Below are 19,808 nucleotides of genomic sequence, written 5' to 3'. Positions count from 1 at the left end.
TTTATCAGACTTAAGTGGGACCTAACTTTTGATTATTTGAGCTTGGTTATCATCAAGGTGAGCATCTATCTTCTATGAAGTGATGCCTTTTCTAATTAACTCACAAAATCTTCAGTAATATCTCCAGTCCTTAGCTCATGTCATTAACACAGTATCATCGGATTAGGAGTCATTTAAATATTTCTATTTTCTTATGCAGAGTGTAAATATTGACTAAATTATTTAAGCAGTGTTTCTTGGTGGCTAAAGAATGCTTCATGATTCACATGATCTGGCTTCTGTTTCCAAGCTTCCAGAGATTCCTTGTGTGACTCAATGAAATCATCGACTACTTATCTTAGGAATTTGTTCAGAAGTTACTTTGAAATCCTCAAGCTAATGATAAGACAAAAAGATAAATCTATTTGTTTGTTAACTTTTCTCAATTAATGCTAGACAGGTGTAGTTAGAAATCATATGCGCTTCAAATTTGTTTAATGTTTATGGAAAATAGTTACATTTGGGACCTCCAAAAGTGGCTCAGCAGAGTTAGTTTCCATTGTAATATCCCTACAAGAAAACAATTATCAATTGTCTCATCAATTCAGGCATTAGGGACTGCACTCTTCTGTGGGTCAATGAAATAGTGATCATCATGTTTCTGTCCAGATACATCGGATGGAACTTGTTTGACTATCTCTATAGACAAGGTATCATTTGCTGTCTTGAGCATCAGTTTCTTTGAAGTAGTTTGGAATTTACTTTCCTATGAAATGGTACACCTGCCAAATCGTATGGCTGACTCGATCATGACATGAGCCTGCGCTGCTCGTTTGAGTGACAGTATACTTTTGCCATTTACTCTGACTCCTAATAAGTAACATGTGCAAGTCCTTTCTTGAATTATAAGAGCAATAAAGTTGGTGCACGAGGGAGCCCAAGTGTATTTACTAAGATGAGATAAGTCTATTGGGAAGCCAGACTCAAAGGTGAAACAGCATATTAGGTGTTACTGCTTTCATGGATTCAGCTGGACTCTTTGTAGGATTGATCATCACTGTGGTTTTAATTGAGCACCGGCACAGACTTCAAAGAGAAGCATTGGATTCCTTGTCTTTTATACATTTAGATTAAGATTAGTTGTGTTTCTGAAAGATGTGCTTTCATGAAATACGAACTCTTGCATTAAATGCTGGTGTAAGCAGATGCAGATAGATGTAGATTTAGCGGACAGTTCTGTTCTGTTAGAATTCAGAACTGATCTAAATGAATGAACTCCTGGCATTGAGTCATATGGCAGGTATAAAAATCAGAGAGTAAATGTTTCCTTCCTGTATTAAGCAAGGAAAAAAATCACTAAAATGGCATTCTTAATGCCTTCCGCTGAATTTTGCAGTAGTATTTTTTGCCTGAAGCTTATTCTCCAAGGATCCTTGCACTTCCTTAAAACGCAATTCCTAAATATCAGACCTCACAAAATAATTTATTTTTAGCACCATTACCATTCTGCTCTTAAAGTATCACCACCTAAACACAAAAGACTAGAACTGAGTGGATCTTACTACTCTTATCCTTTTTTCCCTGCCAGCCCTGTGTCTATGGCAGGTAGGGGGTATCAGAGCATGGCACAGTGAGAGATCGCAAACTAACAGAAAGTATGCTGGGGCTTAAAGATTCTTGTCTTTTCATTCTTCTTAAGAAACTACCTAATATTTTGATGTTTTCAAATGTGTTGGACAAAAATCCCCCCCTTTACAGCTTGGAGAGAACAGCAGCACTGCTGATGGGATGACTTCTCAGTGGTGCCCAGTGACAGGACAGGATCAACGGGAACAAATGAAAATACACAAAATTCCATCTAAATATAAGAAAGCACTTTTACTGTGAGGTGGTCCAGGGCCACATTCCCCAGGGAGGTTGTGGAGCCTCCATCCACGGAGATATTCAAGACCTCACTGGACATGGTGCTAAGCAACCTGCTGGGAGATGACCTGGATTGAGCAGGGTGTTTGAACTTGATGGTCTCTGGTGGCGTAGGGGAGTCAAACTCAAGGTGTCCCTCCTGACAGCCTCTGCCACTTTGTGATTTTCTGACTGAAGATACTAATCTTTCTCTCCTTTTGGTCTATTATTAGTTAGGTGTTTGGTTTTTTTTCCCAAGCAAGTTAAATTTTATGAGAAGAACAATGCACAAACCTGGAGTTACTTTCTGCCATATATACCCTTATGGAGAAGAGGTTTAATCAGTTCATATTCTGCATTTACAGTTAATACTTAGAGCTTTTAAGGAAGTATTAAATAGCCAATTTCCTCTTTAAGTTTCAAGTTGCACATGTCATAGTGTAGAAAATGATGGTGAGCAGCTGGGAGTTAATGTGCCATCCAAAATTCTTACAAATGTGTATAATAGAGTATATACACATATTATTGATCTTGTAAGAGTGGTATACATGATACATTCTTTAATTTCACTGGAGATTTTTTTTCGAAATAGGCTTTGATGATTTGTGTTTCTGGAGTATATGTTTCTATAAAAAGTTGGGCTGGACAAGCTCAGGATGAAAGTTTGAGAATAGGAGAAAAATACTGTTGAAGACAACCTTTCATTCTGTGATTTTAACCAGTTTGTGTGAGTACTTTCTATGTAGTCATCCAATATGATATGTATACTTAGATTTTTTATTTATCTTTGTTTTTTTCTGGAAATTGCCACATGAAGAAAAACGAAAGGGGGAATGGGAAGAAGGATGCTTATGAATCACGACCCTAGATTCTTTCTCTCCTTGAGAAAGAGTGGTAGGCATGATGATCTTAGCTGGTTGTGCAAAACGAGCTCAGCTGCAGCTAGAAGATGTTTTTTGATTACAGCTGGATCACTGTCTTTGAGAGCAAGGCAACAGTGTCTTTCAGAGCTTTTGGTGAATTTTTTGGAGGCAAGAGACTGTCGCTTTGCTGTGAATTCAATACAGAAGCCAACCCCACCAGGAAAGTGCCTAACTTCACCCACCTGGCTTACTGCAAATTGAAAACTGGCTTACCAAGCAAATAAACAAGGTTGTAACTTGATTTTTCTGTTTCTTCACGTTATGGTCTTAAAATGGGGAAGCATGAGCCTTCAGGTTCTTAGTTTGAAAGGTCTTTGAAGGGTTTCATCTGCAGATGAATAGAGGACAAGCCCCAAGTGCTTCAGATCCTTTCCCTTTGTAGTACTGAGGGGGTTTGTGCTTGATGTCCAGAAATCCTCTTCTGCCAAGGAGTTGGCAAAGATTGAGGACTGAATTCTTGCTGTGAATTTATGGCAAAAAATAAGTATAATTGTCCTTGTATTCTAGCTAGACAGTGTCTGGAATATCCCATTTGCACAAGATGGTAGAAAATGGTGTTGGGACTTAGGTTGTCCATTACATCTGTATGTTCCTGAGAAGTTTTGCCTGGGATATGACAGCAACAACAGCAGCCGCAGAATCCCAAAAGCATGAGGGCTCATGGGGCACTACAGCATTAGGCATAGTTACATGTGTGTAAAACTAGTTTGCTTTTTGGCACCTCTGAAAGTAAGGAAAATATGGTTGGTTTTGTAGAACAATTTTCAGCATCACACAGAAAGGATTTTACCTTATATTTGCTAACCAGAACTGAACTTTTGTTCTCCTCTGCACCTCAAAATAGAAAGTGACTCTCTCTCTGTTTCTGCTGCAGGCAGATGGGAATCAGCACATCTCTCTGAACAGTGCAGCAAAGTCCATGGTCTTTCTTTAAAACGCGCAGCCTGCCTTGCTTTTGCCAAATTAATCTGTCACAGACTTGCTCACCATTCATTATCATCAAAATAAGTTAGGAAGGCTTTTGCAAAGAGGTGATCATTTGCTCATGCGTTCTGTGTGGGTGCTGTCAAGAGCACAAAGACCACTGGCAACATGTGCCTGGGTATTAAGTAATCTGCTGAGAACCACTGCTGTCTCCCTGCAGCAGTTTGTTCTTTCTATATGATCCTAGAGTCAGAGAGGAAAAATACCTTGAAGTACCCCATTATCAGACAGGGCTTTTTATTTTAATAAATCAGAAAAGAAACATGAAAATGTCAGCTTAATCAAGCATTTAAATTTTATTAATTAAGTTTAATTTTTATGAGTGCAAATAATCGCTGAAGCTGGACAAATTTGCTCTAGATTGCATCAGAAACATAATTTTAATATTTAATGGCCTGCTGAATTTAAATGGAGAATTATCTTTATGAAACATGCTTTTGATAATTTGCCATTAAATGAGAAATGAACAAATCAACATTAATCTTACATAAAGGTTATTTAACTAAATATTGGTACTATAAATATTTTAAATGCATTATGCACTAATTTAACAGTCACACAGTGCACTATGTAAAGACGTAAGTTGGGCAGAAACTGTTTCTTTCCTGCAGCATAATAGAATGTGATACTACAGGTGGTTATCTTGGCTCCAGTTAAAAGAGACTGTGCTGCAGTTACAATCCCCATGTCAAGGGTTTACACACTGTATCAAAGTATGGAGTAACCCTTTGTTAAAACTTTATGTGGCTGTTCTCCTTCCAGTAACAGTTACGAAATCCAAATGCAATACAGAATTGGAATATTTTGGCTGGGTTTGGTCACGTGAAGACAAAACATCAAAACCTTGGGTATCTCCAGCATTTAAAAAATCTGGACTTTTTTTTTTTTCCTATCATAAATCACTTGGCTTTTTAATTTAAATTTTGCCACATTTTTTCAAATACAGTCTTCCAATATTTCAGGCATCTAAAGTAAAATTGAAGTTCACAGCTCATAGAGATATTTTTTTCTATGAGAATGTTTTAATGATTTTTATTTCTTTAATAAATATTTACATGGCAAAAAATCTCACTTGAGAGATATTAGTATAAATAATCACAATACAATATAACTCAACAACAGTTTAGTTTCCAATAAAAATTCCCATAGTCACATGAGATTTTATTTATCTTTGGTTTAATATTCTTTTACTTTAGCACATTTTAATTCAGCCTGGACTTTCGGCATTTTGGAATTGTACTGCAGTTTTATTGTATTTACCAAAATGTGTCAATACCTGGAAAGTACCTGGAAAAATATTAACTGAAATAATAATAGTGTGTATTACATACATTGTCACCAAAAATACATAATGCAGCTTTTTTTCTGTCAAAAAGTCTGTCAGCTCCAAATTTGAATCTCGTAGACTGTGTCACACCTAGAAGCTTAAAATTACTTGGATAAATTCTGTTCTATAAGAAAACTGTGTCTGGTCCCATTAGAATCTGAAAACTTTTTGAAGAGAAGTAGTAATAGGAGTGAAAATCATTATTGAGCTATTTTGTTGTTAATATGATTTGTCATGAGTTGTTAATAATTTGTCATTTTATTAAAAAGTTTATTGTGAGGTCTTGCCCAAGAATTCCTGCTCACAACATTTAGTGAAGGTGTTACTTTTAATAGTCCTGCATATTAATCTTGCCATTGGAATTTGGCCAAGCAAGGAATGTTTTATTTTTTTGTTCTGCTGAACTAAAAATGAAGCATTCTGAGATCTGACACTTCAGTGTACAGTACATGTTGAAGCCTTTAGATGGAGACATACTTCAAATAAACATCTAATATTCAGTTCACAGTGCATTATGTAAATAGAAGAAAGAGCTAAAATAAATGTGAAAGAAACATTTAAAGAATCATAGAGAAAAAGGCTTATCACTTGTGCCATTTTTACTTAAAAAATGACTCAGTCTAAACTACATTGGCAGCTGAATTTTGAGGGCATATAAAGGTGACAACAGGAAAAAGGTTACAAGTTCTTGTATAATAAACTGTATTTACTGCCCATGCATGTTGCTGAGAAATTTATTATATTGTAAATAAAGATTCTGTGGTTGACATTACAGAACTACTTGTAATCAGTAGCATGCATCAAAAGCCATCTGATAGCCATATTAAAGTCTCATTTCCTATTAAGAATCAGACTCAATAATAATATGAGCACTTCCCAGAATAAGCTAACAAAATTCATTCTGTAAGAAGAAATAATTGCATTTGAATGTCTGCAAAAATCAGGAAGTATTTTAGCAGTAAAGTACTAATGCCTTTCTTTTTAGTTTGCTGTCTTCTGTATTGCAATATATTTAACCTTACTGGCAAGCTTATCACACTAATTATTATTACATCTAATGGCTCAGTTATCTTGATGATTACTGCAGATGAAATACCCCAAGGTCAAAACATTAATAGTATAAATCAAGATCAGCTGTATTCCAGATACACTACACTCTTAAATCAGAATCTGTTAATTTAATTTTATTTTCCTTATAAATGTGGTATAAAAAAGGTGGGCATTTTAATTAAGTTGTATCTCCTGTAAAGTTTCTCCTCAACAATTTCATGAAAGAAGCAGACATCACGTTATGAAAATGAGCACAAAGCTGCTGCTGCAGCAGGCTTATTGATGACACACACCTTTGCTTCAAATTGAAGTATCTGGAGATAACCTGTTAGAGCCCAGGTGGTTTTATGCATCCTGCTTAATCTGTATACATTGCACAATTTTATACTCTATCTACACATAAAGAATTTAGCAGCATGCAAGCACAAGGACCCGTTTATGTTTGGACAGTATGAATTATCATGAAATCCAAACCACAGTTCTGACCACATTCACTGCACATCTAGAATGTGATTAATTTGGAACCAATTCTCATCTCTCATTTATTTTTTCTTATGAATGTTAATACCTATATATGAAAATACAAATATCTGCAAATATCTTAACACCATAACATGTGATATAGCATAAAAAGTTTTTTTTTTTGTTATTCATTTGAAACCACCTATTTGTGTTCGAAGGACTACATCAAGTAAGATACAAGCAAATGTAGAGAAGTGCTAAGCAGTGGGACATCACATTAAAAAAAATAGTAAGGTAACTCACCAGGGTTATCAGCAGTGGTAGTGCTTCTCCTTTTCTTTTTTCTTTATCTTGCATATTGGTGCCAAACATATATCTGGTATTGTTAAAACATAGGGATATCAGACTATCTTCTGTAAAGGTGTTTCTGTTGGATCAGCCAAAGAACGTTGAAGACAATTCATGGAGTGACTTGTGGTTTGCACATTCTGTGTGAGAAATGGCAGGCTGGTACTAAAAGAGAAGGACTTTTCATTTAAAGTGGTATTAAGTTCAATGTGTCATTTTTCTGTGAAGTCTTTAGATTCTGGAGTGTCCTGGGTTCAGCAGTAGCAGTCATTTTTTCTCCTTCTTAGTAGCTGGTGCAATGCTGTGTTTTTGACTTTCAGTGTGGGAACAGCGCTGATAACACCAATGTTTTTAGTTGTTGCTCAGCAATGTTTACTCTGACCAAGGACTTTCTGAGTCTCATGCTCTGCCAGGAAGGAGGGGAAGCCAGGAGGAAGCAGAGACAGGACACCTGACCCAAACCAGCCAAAGAGGTATTCCATACCACAGCAGGCCATGCCCAGTATGTAAACTTGGGGCAGTTACCTGGAATGGTTAGATCACTGCTGGGGTCGGGGGGTTATCGGTCAGCGGATGTGAGGTTGTATTCTCTTCCCTTGTTATTTCCCTTATCATTATTATTACTGGTGTAGCAGCAGTGGTTTGTGTTATACCTTAGTTACTGGACTGTTCTTATCTCAACCTGTGGGAGTTACATTCTTTTCATTCTCCTCCCCATCCCTTCAGGGAGAGTGGGGAAGAAGGGGGGGAGTAAGCGGGAGGCTGCGTGGCTGGGCTTAAACCACGACAAGGAGATATTTCAAAGTTCGCTGCAATTGTGGGGGTTTGATTCAATGTGCTTATACATAACTAGGATGCCACCATAATTTGCAGATAATGAGGTTAGAAGTAATAATTAATTATTTTCTCAGAGATTGTATGCTGTTTTATTAGTCAGTAGATCATCTTGATAATAAATTCAAGTTGTACTTGATTTTCATCTTCCTCAGAAGACTCAGACTTCCTTAAAAACTACAAAACCAGGTTTTCTTTGACGTGCAAATGTGGTGGTTGTGCTTCCTTCTGCTGACCTGGTATAACGTAGCTGCACACCATTGCAGCAGAGCAGACGCTCCTTCGGTCTCCTGTGGATTATGAATCACAGATTATTTACAGTCTGAGTTCCTCCAAGAGGGTGGGAACAGATCGGGAGCAATGGCAGTATATAGGAATTAGACTGCATACTCCTCCTAATTAATAAGCTTTTAAGAGGGCTATTTTGCACAGGAAGGATCTTAACTTTGCAACATTTAAACATCATCTGCTCACTCTTTGGCAGTGAAGTAGCTGACATGCTGTATCTGAGGCCATCTACGTGTGTTTTTTTAAATGTCATCTGTATTCATATTGCATTCAAGGGACAGTACCAAGAAACAGGTTCTTTCAAGACCTCCTACCAATATGCAGCATATAAGTCTGTGACAAGTGACATTACAGAAGGTCATGTCACTTTTAACTGCTTGCATTAGATCCTTCTGATTTCCCCAGTGCCCTTCCTTTGTTTGATTAATACTACTTGATTTCAAGCAATGTATCGGAAGGCATAATTTAGAGTGAGTATTCTAGGGACAGTCTAAGATTTTTACCACAGAACTTTTAATAAAATAACGCTAATGTCTCATTTTATCTTCCTATGCTTTTTCCTGTCCTCTTTCTCTGTCCTCTCCCTCCATCCCCATCTCTTCCGTCCCTCCATCACACCTCCCTCAAGTACAATGCTTGACATAGAGATCTGAATAACTACTGTGTTCCTTCAAACCAAGCAGCACATGTGCACTTTATTTGAATAGCAACAAGGCAGAATCAAAAGAGAAAAAACTCCATTATATTTTTTTTCCTACAATATTCTTACTACAATATTACACAGAAATGTGTTGCTCAGTCCCACTGTACCTCTCTTGAACAGCCTTGCTTTGTTCTGCAAAAAGAGATCGTACTTCAGTAAATGGCTTTTGTAAGGCTTTGGCATACCAATTCCTCATATATCATCTGATTATGAAGGATCTACTTTCTGTGTTTTAATTTGTGTCGAAGTTCTGGCAACACTTGTTATAGTGAACTAATAAATTGTATTATTGTGTCCATATTATCTGAATGTTCAGGGTTTGTATTTTTATTTTGAACTCCTTTTGAATTTCAAGACAAGTGAAAGCATGGGCTATGTTTCACATACTATAAAGAATCATTTATGCATCTTGGGCATAGAATCACCTTTACTGCATTTTATTTTGCTGCAGTATTTGAATTCTGTTTTCCTTTCCAGACAATTCAGTGCTCCAAATCTCAATGTAATTGATGATATGACTAACCTAGAACAAGAGCACAGAGTGGTAGTGCCTTTTGAATAAAACAAAATTGAATGGAAGAGCTGGAAGTCTGAGCTTAGTCCTGGGCTTCAAGCAATTTCAAAGGACTTTTTGTGTCCTTTGAATGAGTTAACATTTTGCAACTCTATAGAAGCTTGTAAAGTAGTTTGAGATCATTAGATGGGGAAGAAAAAAAAATTAAAAATTGAGTTTAAAGTATTATTATCTGGATAATTTAGAATGGGTATTGTGACACAAGTGATTTCAGCAAGGTTCCATCATCTGCAACAATTTTAGAGGTTCCTAATTCAGCTAATTGTCTCCATGCTAACTTTAGCGCTAATGTGAGATAGGCGTTCTGCTGTTCAATCCTGTCAAGACAAGGAATTTCTGGATGTACATAAAGAGATCTTTAAGTCTCCGGGGAATCTTAATGTTGAAAAGTATGAGACCTAGTGTGTTTAGTCAGCTCCAGGCATAGGCAGTATCCGAGTCAACAGATTCAGGTTTATAGCTTGGGCTTCAGTCACATAATGATGTAATTACAGACTTTTCTGCATGTGGCAAAACTGATTTAAGAAGTTTTATATCTTGCTTAAGCCCTTAACAGCTTGTTTTTATCCTCTCTTTTCAGTTCACTATTTCCTTGGCAGAGCTAATGCTAATGTTTTTGGAGCTGGTTGGTAAACTGGGTCACTGAAACCATCCACCTTAAAAGTTTTAGGGTAGGTAGGTCCTGCACATGGCTCGGGGCAATCCCAAGCACAGCTACAGGCTGGGCAGAGACTGAATTGAGAGCAGCCCTGAGGAGAAGGACTTTGGTTGTTGAGAAGCTCCCTGTGACCTGGTAGTGTGCTCTTCTAGCCCAGAAAGGCAACCCTGAAAGTGTTTAAGGCCAGGTTATACAGGGCATGGAGCAAGCCAGTCTAGTGGAAGGTGTCCTTGAGGTGGCAGGGGGTTGGAGGTAGATGGTCTTTAAAGTCCCTTCCAATGTAACCGTTCTATGATTCTGTGATATAACTGCCTAGCTTACATCAGGTCAGAGGCTGCGAAAGATTCCGTCGTCATGCTGCTCCTGATAAAATTGTTCTCTGGGCAGGAAAGTATTGAAGAGCAATTGTTCCTTAATTGTTTAGCTCATGCTTCTACCTTGGGGTTTTGGACATGCTAACTCTTCACCGTTTCTTTGTGTTTCTAGTTCTTTTGGTTATAAGCTTCAGGAGAGAGCAGGTAGCAGACAGAATTGCAGGCTACTTCCCCCCCAAAATCCCAGGTTTGTTGTCAGAGGGGTTTCAGGACTGAGTTCAATCAAGGATGAGCAGGTGGAACTGAAAATATTTTGAACTCTGCAGTTGACTTGCATGTATGCGGAATGCTCTTCTAGATGTGCATGTTGAGTACACCTACATGTTGCTTACATCTTACATGGGCCCATGTAATATGATTAACTGGAAGCTTCATGATGGTTGAGTTACCTCAGAGAAAGGCATCTGATAAATACCCATTTCACTTTTAGATTCTTTTGCCTGAATTTGGCTCTTGGATAGTGTTAAAGTCCATTTAGGTTTTGAACATGGAGTTGGACTTAATGAAAATATCCTTGCAGCAGTGTTTCTGGGGATAATCATGAAGTTTTAATGTGTTTTCTTAAATGACAAGTACCCTATAACTGTTTGTAGCTTCACTATATAACAAAGTAAACAATTTCATTTTAGCTGGTTTAAAGTCTGCAAAATAGGCATAAGTATTAATGTTTCATACCAACAAGTTTTTCCTTCTCTTGTCTTTTTTATGTGTATTTTACAGTACATAATACAAACTTTTTGCATCCATAATATGAGACTGGGCTGGGTAGATCTTTGCAGACCTTCATTATGGCTGTTCTTATATCCTACTAAGTCCTTAAATAATGATAAATAAGTATAAATAATGATCTAAAGTGTCACATTATTTTCTGGTTATAAGGCGGTACAACTTCATTTCAATTCCACGAATACAAAATTTTTCCTATAGGGTGGGCTGAAGACTTGATCACAGTGTTACAAGAGAGGGATTTTTTAATTTTTTTTTGTTTGAATCTGTCTCTGACCTCAGAAAATCCCTTAATCTCTCTGTAAACTAGGTTTAACAGTGGTTCATTTGATACTTATGGTGTGATTAATAATTATTAATATTTGTAGAATGAATTGCATGTATGTGTGTATTTGATAGTGTTACACTGAATATGCTTTAAATGAAAAAATACCTAGAGGCAGACATAGCAACTGCAGCTAGCAAGGAATGTGCATAAAGTCAGATGCACAGATTGTATAAAATCACTAGCAAGAAACAATGCTAATGCTAATAGAGCTTATGGTATATATCATTGTTGTAGATCATAAGGACATAAGCCAGTATAAATTTATTCCCAGTTGTGTACTCTTCAAAAATCTCTTGGTGAATGCTGTAAATTCTATTTTAAATGTTGCACTTTTCTGTAGGTAACAGTAAATAAAAGCAAGCAAGCATCTGTGTGTGCTGCATGCCCACCAGTGGAGCTAACAAAAGATTCCTTTAGTTAAAACAATCATATATTGAATTTTGAATTACCTTTTAAATACTTAAATTGTCAGGAAAGCATTTTGTGCAGGAAGGGTTTTCAGTATATAATTCCCAAAGGTAGGTCAATTAAAGCTGCAACACTTTCCTGAATTTGAATCTCTAGATCAACTGTTTTTTTCCTAGTTGTACATTTTCCTTCTGTGCATTTATTTCAAACGTTAATGAAGTTTTCATCTACAAAAGGTTCAGAATTGACAGAACAAAACTCTTCCTTTTTAAATCATGACAACTACTACTGTTTCTGTCTGCAGGTAGTGGAGGACATGCTAGAGGACGAGGAAGAAGAGGATGACAGAGATGACAAGGTAATTATCTTTCCTAGCACCTGGGTAACTGGGGAGGGGAAAATTTAGACGTGACACTGTTTTTACAGACAGTTAAAAAAAGAGTTGAAGTGTTTTAGTCCAGAAAATCGGATAGAGCTGTTTATCATCCTAACAATGTTACAGTGCAGTGCAGGAAAGGACAGAGGACTATAAATCCTGCTTTTCTGGGTTTTTTTTTTTTCTTGGTCCAAAGCTGGACCATTTTTTCTGCCAGGAGCAAAAATAATTCAGCCTGTCTGGAACTTGATAGCTCTTGTGAAGATAACTGCAGTGACAACTGTTTTTGAAGGACAAAAATTTGTCCTGAGTATTACAAATAAGGCTGCACTTTAGGGGAAAAATGGTGTAGCAATAGCAACTCCATGCTGGTTAAAGGTGGGATATTGACATGTATAATTTTCAAGGAATTACCTGCTGGAAGAATGGCTGAAATCTCTTATACGCTGTTTGACATTTAAATAATCACAGTGCTTGTAGACATCCACTTGATCTGAAGTTGGCATTGTGGCCCAGCAAGCCAGAATTCTGATGCAGATCATTCAGCTATTTGAGCAAACGTGGTTTTGTTTGGAGGCGGCTGGTTGAGTTGAGGATTGCAACCACAGTAAATAACAGCTCATTTCCACATCTTATTGAGCCAAGCTATGGGACTGCTTGGATTGCTTGTCCCCCAGGGAGAGGGAAAAGCCAGAGAAAGGAAATTAGAATGACCTTGCACCACTGAAGCAATGGCTGATGCTGGCAGGACAGCTTTCTGGTGAGAGGAGTACGGTGAAGACAGCCCCATTGTTGCTGGCATTTTCATACCAGGAAGGTGATATTTGTGGAAGAAAAGAAAAGGGAAAAAAATCATAATTTTATGAGAACTCTGAATTAAAATACAGATGATTTTGACCTTCACAGATGTTACCACACTTCTGTTGTAGTACAGCAATGATTTTTTTCTTTTTTTTTCAAGAGGAGAAAAGAAGTGTATCTTAATTTATGCCCTTGACCTTTGTTTCTAGTTGAGATGTACAGTTATATACCACCATAAGAACTCATATGCTGGCAGCAGCATTTGAAATGTCAGAAAATTCACTGTGATTAGTTAATCCTCTGAATGATTATTTTTCTGTTAGCTAACACCTAAGGTCTGAGAGATGATAAAAAAGGAGTATTTTCCTCATTGCATTGCCAGCTCAAATATTTTACAATTGGCAGAAAGTTATTATGTGATATTCTTCTATACATCACTTAAATTGTTAGCTACATCATTTAAGAATCGACAAACACTGTAGTAAGAAAAGCTTCTTTTACAAAACATATGTGATGGTTTTTAACACTAAATGTTACACTTCTGGCACATTTTAACACTAAATGTATACACTTCTGGCAAAAAAATATATGATTTATTGCAAAGGTGAGTTATGTAGCTGTGGAGAGCTTGTATTTTAACTCAACATGCTGGCTTTTCTGATAAATACTGATCTGCCGTCCATTTGAGGCCATTTTCTTCTGTTTCTCCCTCCTTTATTATTCGAGCTGGTGCAAAAGTATCATCCCAGTAACGTGTATTCCTGGATATTTTAATCACTGTGATTAGCTCACAAAGAGTAGTGTTTGACTGCTTGCAGTTTAAGCCAGCCTATGTACTTACTGCATAGTGTTTTCTGGAAAATGCTAAACAAACTCTTTTTAAAGGGAAGATGAAGGAGGGAGTGAGCCCTCTTTTCCTCCCCAATTCCCAGGTGATTAGCAGATGGCTGGTAAAACATGCCAAATTAGAAATATCAGTGTAGGTTTCAATGTTGTGATCTAATATTCAGCTTTCTCAAATTGACAAAAAAGTTAAAAAAACATTTTTCTAGATCTAGTTACCAAGGTTGAATAAAAGTGAGTACTGACATTACTGTGTGCATTCAGTGAGCCCTTTTATTGAATATTTAAGAGCTGTCTTTCTATACAGAAGGTGTTTAGGTTGATTTTTATAAATTCGAAGCTGTCTTCATCATTGCAAACATTTTGAGTTCTCATGATTGAATATGCTCTTTGAATGGAAAAAGAAAATCACAGTTTTTAAAGTAAGCATGTATGGACTACCATGTACATTCAATACTCTGCACAGTGGGCTTTACTTTGCACTGGGTGATACTGTAAAACATCAACACATCATTAGGACTGAACTGTTGGATGTTATAAGATGGTAGGGTGTTTTTTCTTTTCTGATGTATGAGACATACTGTGAACTACTGCTGTCCTTACATCTTTTTGTCAAAGTGGAAGGGTGCAGTTTCTTGTTATTTTATTTCATATATGTGTTTTCTTAAAGCCATGTCCAAAATGGAGTTTTGTGAGAAAACATATGTGTGTTTTGTAACACCACCTGGTAGTGGCCTCTGGCTTTTCCTATTCCTTTTTTTTCACATGGTATAATAGAAAACTCAGGTAAATGGGCCTTCTTATGCAATAAAAATAAAAATATTAACAAATGTGCCAAAGCCTCACTTTAATTGAAACTGAAGCATATGTTGCAAGTATGTAAAATATGTCCCAGATGTCTGACCATGGCCAGTGTCTTTGCTTTCCCTGATAATCACAAGGCAGCTATTAGTCCTGTAACCTTTGGACTTAACAGTGAATGGGCTATTACATGGTGCAGAACTGGAGCACCTGTTTTCCACTCAGTAAAGACCCCTTGCAGGCTTTACCTAAGCTTATCCATATGTTTTCACTTAGCAGATTGTTAGGCAATTATGAAAAGTGTCTTTCTTTAGAGCCAGCTTAGATATTAGTCGCTTGCAGCGAAAGGGCAACTTTTTGGCTACTTGATGAGGTCCACATGGGCATGCACTGATGTGGGATGTGTGATTATGGGATGTGTGATGGAGGGACGTTACTTGACAACCCAAAGTTGCAGAGTTACAGGAGTAATAAACTGGGAATGATGAATGCTCAAGTGTATGCAATTAGTTAAAATAATGCATTTTATGGATATTAGTGGTGTGTAATACTGAGAGGAGTTTGACAAGGTGGATCTGCGCTTACCACATTATTTAGTATCATTTCAATGTTAGGGATTTTAGTGACTTCTTTTTCACCTTCTGCTGTATGTTAAGGTAGATAGGACTGTCAATTTAAGATAGCAGGAAGTTGTTTTGGGGTTTTTTTTAAGTTTTTTACTGGAGAATATTAACTTTCATGTTCAGTTACAATATGACTAATAAATTAAGATGGCAGGTGCACTTCTTATATCAGTTACAAAGTGGTGCTTAGAAGCAGAACACTTTTTTTTCCTAATTTTATTTCTTTGTCCTATTATGTATTTAGGAACTGAAAAAAATGTTGTCGTGTATTTGGCTCAGGCATTTGTCCATAATTTAATACTTTTTTTTCCAAGAAATGACACTAGATTCTGCATTCCATATGTTCTGTACTGCTTGCAAAACCTATCCCAACCACAGATTTACAGTTTAAACTGATTTCACTCCTGTCTCTTTTTTTTGTTGTTCTTGGTTTTTGGCTCCCTTCCAAACACTGGCTTACACACTATCTTAGCAAATAATGGTCACTTAAATTACATGAAGTCAAGTTATCAACAAGATATCGAACGGATTTTCACATAGTTATGTTATAATAATGTAGTGGTCAATATGCATAATCTATGTATACAGGATTTTGGTTTGTCTTTCAAAAAGTGCTTTACTCATTTAACAAGCTCCAGATAAGATTTCAGATGATCGCTAAGAATCTCAATTCAGCATTTTCTGGGAAGCCCTCAGCATGCTACAGAATTGGGTCAGTGAGCAATGCTACTATTGCAGATTTAAGTGGAAGAAGATGCATGGTACGAGCACTATTTTATTTTACCTTTTTATTAACAGTAATAATATTTTATTAATACAAAATATTCAAATAATTTGCACCTTGACTACTCTCTCTCTAGGCTTTTGTTCTTTGGAAAATTCTTTGCAGTTCTGAGTCAATGTTACTACCTTTCAAGATAACTAGAAGCTTTTATAATGAGCAATAGTTGAGTCAAATTGAATTACATTTTAGAGCTGTTAAACATCCCTGCTGAGAAGTACCAACTTTGTTTTCAGACAAAGATATGTTCCTAGCCTGTCTTAGAAGCATGCCCTGCATTTTACCAAGATGATGATGAGGAAGAAAGATAACTCCAACGTAGGTTATATTTTTATATCCTGTAACAGAAAAGATTGTAGTCTATTGTAGTGGCAGTTATTTCCTATAAAATAAATGGTGGGAAAACAATAAAGAAATAGAGAGTGAAGTGAGGAGAAAACTCTAGAACAAATAAATCCTTAGGTTCGCCTTTAGCTTGATTCTACCATTAAATTCTACATGAATGTAGCACATAAATACCAACCGTAAATTAAAACTTAGTAGCTTTCAGTGTAAACTGTAACTTCGTATGAAACTGCTGTCCCTTAAAAGCTTAGCTAGGCTATGTGTACTTATCAAACAAGTCTACAACAGGGCAATCTACAGTACATAGCTGCAGAGGTCAAACTTGTTCATGCAGTTTGGGTTCAGCTCAGTTTAGTTATTCATATAGAGGTGGTGATAGAAGGCATGTGATTTTTATCAAAATCATGCTTAATAGGAAGGAATGATGGTGTAGACTGCTTCAACCCCTACACTGGGTATCAGCCGTGGCTATTTTTGATCATTGGATCACCCCAAAGTCACTTTTGTCTGGATGTACCTTGGATCATGTGGAGCCTTTGCACCAGAACTTCCACAAAAAGCAGTTTTCACCCTGCCTCATTCTGGGGCATGGGATATGCTTTGTGTTCAAAGTGTACACCTTCGAAGACAGGTGACTTGAACAGCCTTCTGAACAGCTTAGTTTTAATGAGATCAGACTTCTTCATCCTGGTGCAGTCCTGAAATACTGTCAAAATTAGTGGAGTAAAATGAGTATTACTGACATCAGAATCTGAGATTTATATATGAAGTTTGGCACTCAAGGAGGTGTATGTGTGAGATGATCCCTGGGGGACTTTGGGTCTAAAAACTGTTGAATGAACTACACTCATCCATGTACATGGGTTTTTTTCACCTGTGACTAATATAGTGTGGGTAATGTTCCTCATTTATTAAGTAATCCAAGTATAATTCAATGAATTATTAAATCAAATGAAGAATATATCTTAATTATGTTAGCTGCTTCAGAATATGACATGATTTTGTCCTACAGTTTTCCTCTACCCTGAATATTATTTCTTAATATAACTAAGCAGATTGAAATACTTTGAGACCAAGCAAAGGTTTGTTTTCAACTAGCTCCTCAAAAAGTAACTTTATAAAACGGGATATAGTAAAAACATCTGTATGGTCTTCTCTATGGCTCAGGGGAGATGAATTATGAGTGTTGAGGAAACAACCAAAAGCTTTTACTGCTGGTTCTCTTTGAAACCTTCCTACATGTTAAGGTTGGTTTACTCCTGAGCTCCAAAAGGCCTCCAACTCTTATGTGGCTTTAAAAAGTGGTGAGAATAGATCATTCTTCATTATCTAACAGAATTTTTTAACCTGGTTTCACAATGAATTATATTCTGTTTAAGCTGCTGCCATGAGCAACTTGCCATTTGCGAGTGCTCAAGATGAGTTTTATGGGCTTGGAGCAACCTGGTCCAGTAGAAGTTGTCCCTGACCATGGCAGGGGATTGGAACTGGATAAGCTTTAAGGTCCCTTCCAACCCAAACATTCTAGAATTCTATTACTGTAAGCAATCCATGTAGTTACTGATACCTAAGGATTTGCTAACGACCTGAATATTTCTCCAGGTTTCTCCATAGCTCCCCATTTTAGCCTTCTAAAGAATAGCACCAAACACCTGTTTTAGAGAGATACCGTTTAAACTTGTTCTTCAGCAACACGTACAGCCCATAATACATTATTCTTCATCTGAGTCCCACAGAAAACAGAGAGTAATGGGTAAGACAGAACTTTGGAAGCCTGGTAGAAGAAAAGTGATGTTTGAGATGTACTAGCGTGAGGACGAATACTGCATGGGCCCAGTCTGTGGTGGCAGATATGTGGCTGCCACAGTGTCTGTGAATGAGAATGAAGAGATGATGCTGTGAGAGAAGACAGTGTCCATCAATGCAGCTCTCTGCAAAATGAGTGGCGTATCATGTTCTGGGTTTTCAGCTGAGGTTTTATGCTGAGGGTCACAGCACAGCGCAACTCAAAAATCTACTTTTTCAGCTAGGTGTATGCCTTTGACTTTGCTGAAATGTGAGAAAATTTTTAAGCTGAACTGCACAAATTTGCCATGACATTTTATCAGGCATTGCTGTGATTTATGGTGGAAAATACAGGAATATGAGAAAACAAACTGCAAGTTCTTGCAAACAATATGCATATATTTCATTTGCAGTTTGAAGTATCTGTGTGTCAGTAGAAGATTTCATATTCTTTAGTTAGTATTGATATATGGATCAGTGATGAAGTTTCTGGACAGATCATTCAGGCAAAATGTGATCCCAGCAAAATGAAAGAGGCATCCCCATGCTCAGGGATTTTAATGCAAAGCTTCCCCTAGAGGAGTGTGGTATGGAATTACAATTGGTGCTGTGCGGTAGCATCCACAAGGACACACCGTGGTGTGGTAGACAGCAGAGTCCACCACTGCTCGGGTTTTATCTGATGGTAGATGAAGAGGTACATTTGACATAAATAAAACCTGTGGGCAAACAGTGCGTACAACGAGCTTCATTCTCTCTCCTTTTCATTTTGTAGATATGAGTTTTATGCATTTGCTGATAACTCCTAGAAAAGCTCCAAAGGTGTGATATTTACCAGAGTGGTTTGACCTCTAAATGAATTGTTGCAATTGTCTGCTTCAGAAAGCTTTCAATACACTTCCATTCAGAACAGGCAACTGGTTCCACCTATCCCAGCAGGAGGACATACAGCTCATAACTAGCAGGTATCTGTAGATGCCTAGAGACTTTTCACCAGGAGTTTTGTTTGTAGGCATCTTCCACTTCACTGTCCTGGAGTATACCTGCCTTTTTTGGGGAAAAAACATGTATTAGTATATTAATAGATAGGACAACATCATCTCGGCCAAAAAAAAGCTTTATCTAGTCCTCAATCCTGCACTATTACTTCCACTTTCTGTTGGAATAGGGGTTAAAGTTGTTTGTTCCTTTATTTTTGTAGCTTCCTGGGTTTGGTGTCTGTGGACATCAGTGTGCACCACGTACGAAATGTGCTTATTTTTCAGTACTCCAGCCTTAGAGACGATTCCTTAATCACAGGAACTTTTGTTAAAACACTTCTATATATTTTAAAGTGTAAGTGCAGGGAAAAACACCTTGGGTTTTGGTGTAGGACAAGTATATATTTTTGTTGATATCTAACGGAGACTTGAAAATAACCGGTGAGATGTGTGGCTGCGTGAGAAGGATGAGGCTTTTCTAATTACTGTGGAACTCTTATCTCTGCTTGCACAGTTTATGTGGGTTGGTGGTAGGTCTGGCCAGTGGAAAAGGCAGCAGTTTGCCAGCCGTTGATAGAAACTTGCGAAAGACAAGCAGTTGATTT

General features: G+C 37.2%; 1 protein-coding gene across 1 annotated transcript in view; it reads left to right on the top strand.

Annotated features, from left to right (window-relative positions):
- The window catches only part of MCTP1 (multiple C2 and transmembrane domain containing 1), a gene marked incomplete at its 3' end in the record, with an annotated part of 278,893 nt that overhangs the window by 229,847 nt on the left and 29,238 nt on the right, over nt 1-19,808 (top strand). The window contains 1 exon segment of the mRNA XM_080636973.1: nt 12,173-12,226. Coding sequence (XP_080493099.1) covers nt 12,173-12,226 — 54 coding nt within the window.

This window comes from Psittacula echo (assembly GCF_963264785.1).
Source record: "Psittacula echo genome assembly, chromosome: Z".
NCBI classification, from domain to species: Eukaryota; Metazoa; Chordata; class Aves; order Psittaciformes; family Psittacidae; genus Psittacula; species Psittacula echo.
Note: the sequence above shows the minus strand (reverse complement) of the source record. Positions and strands in the feature narration are given on the sequence as shown.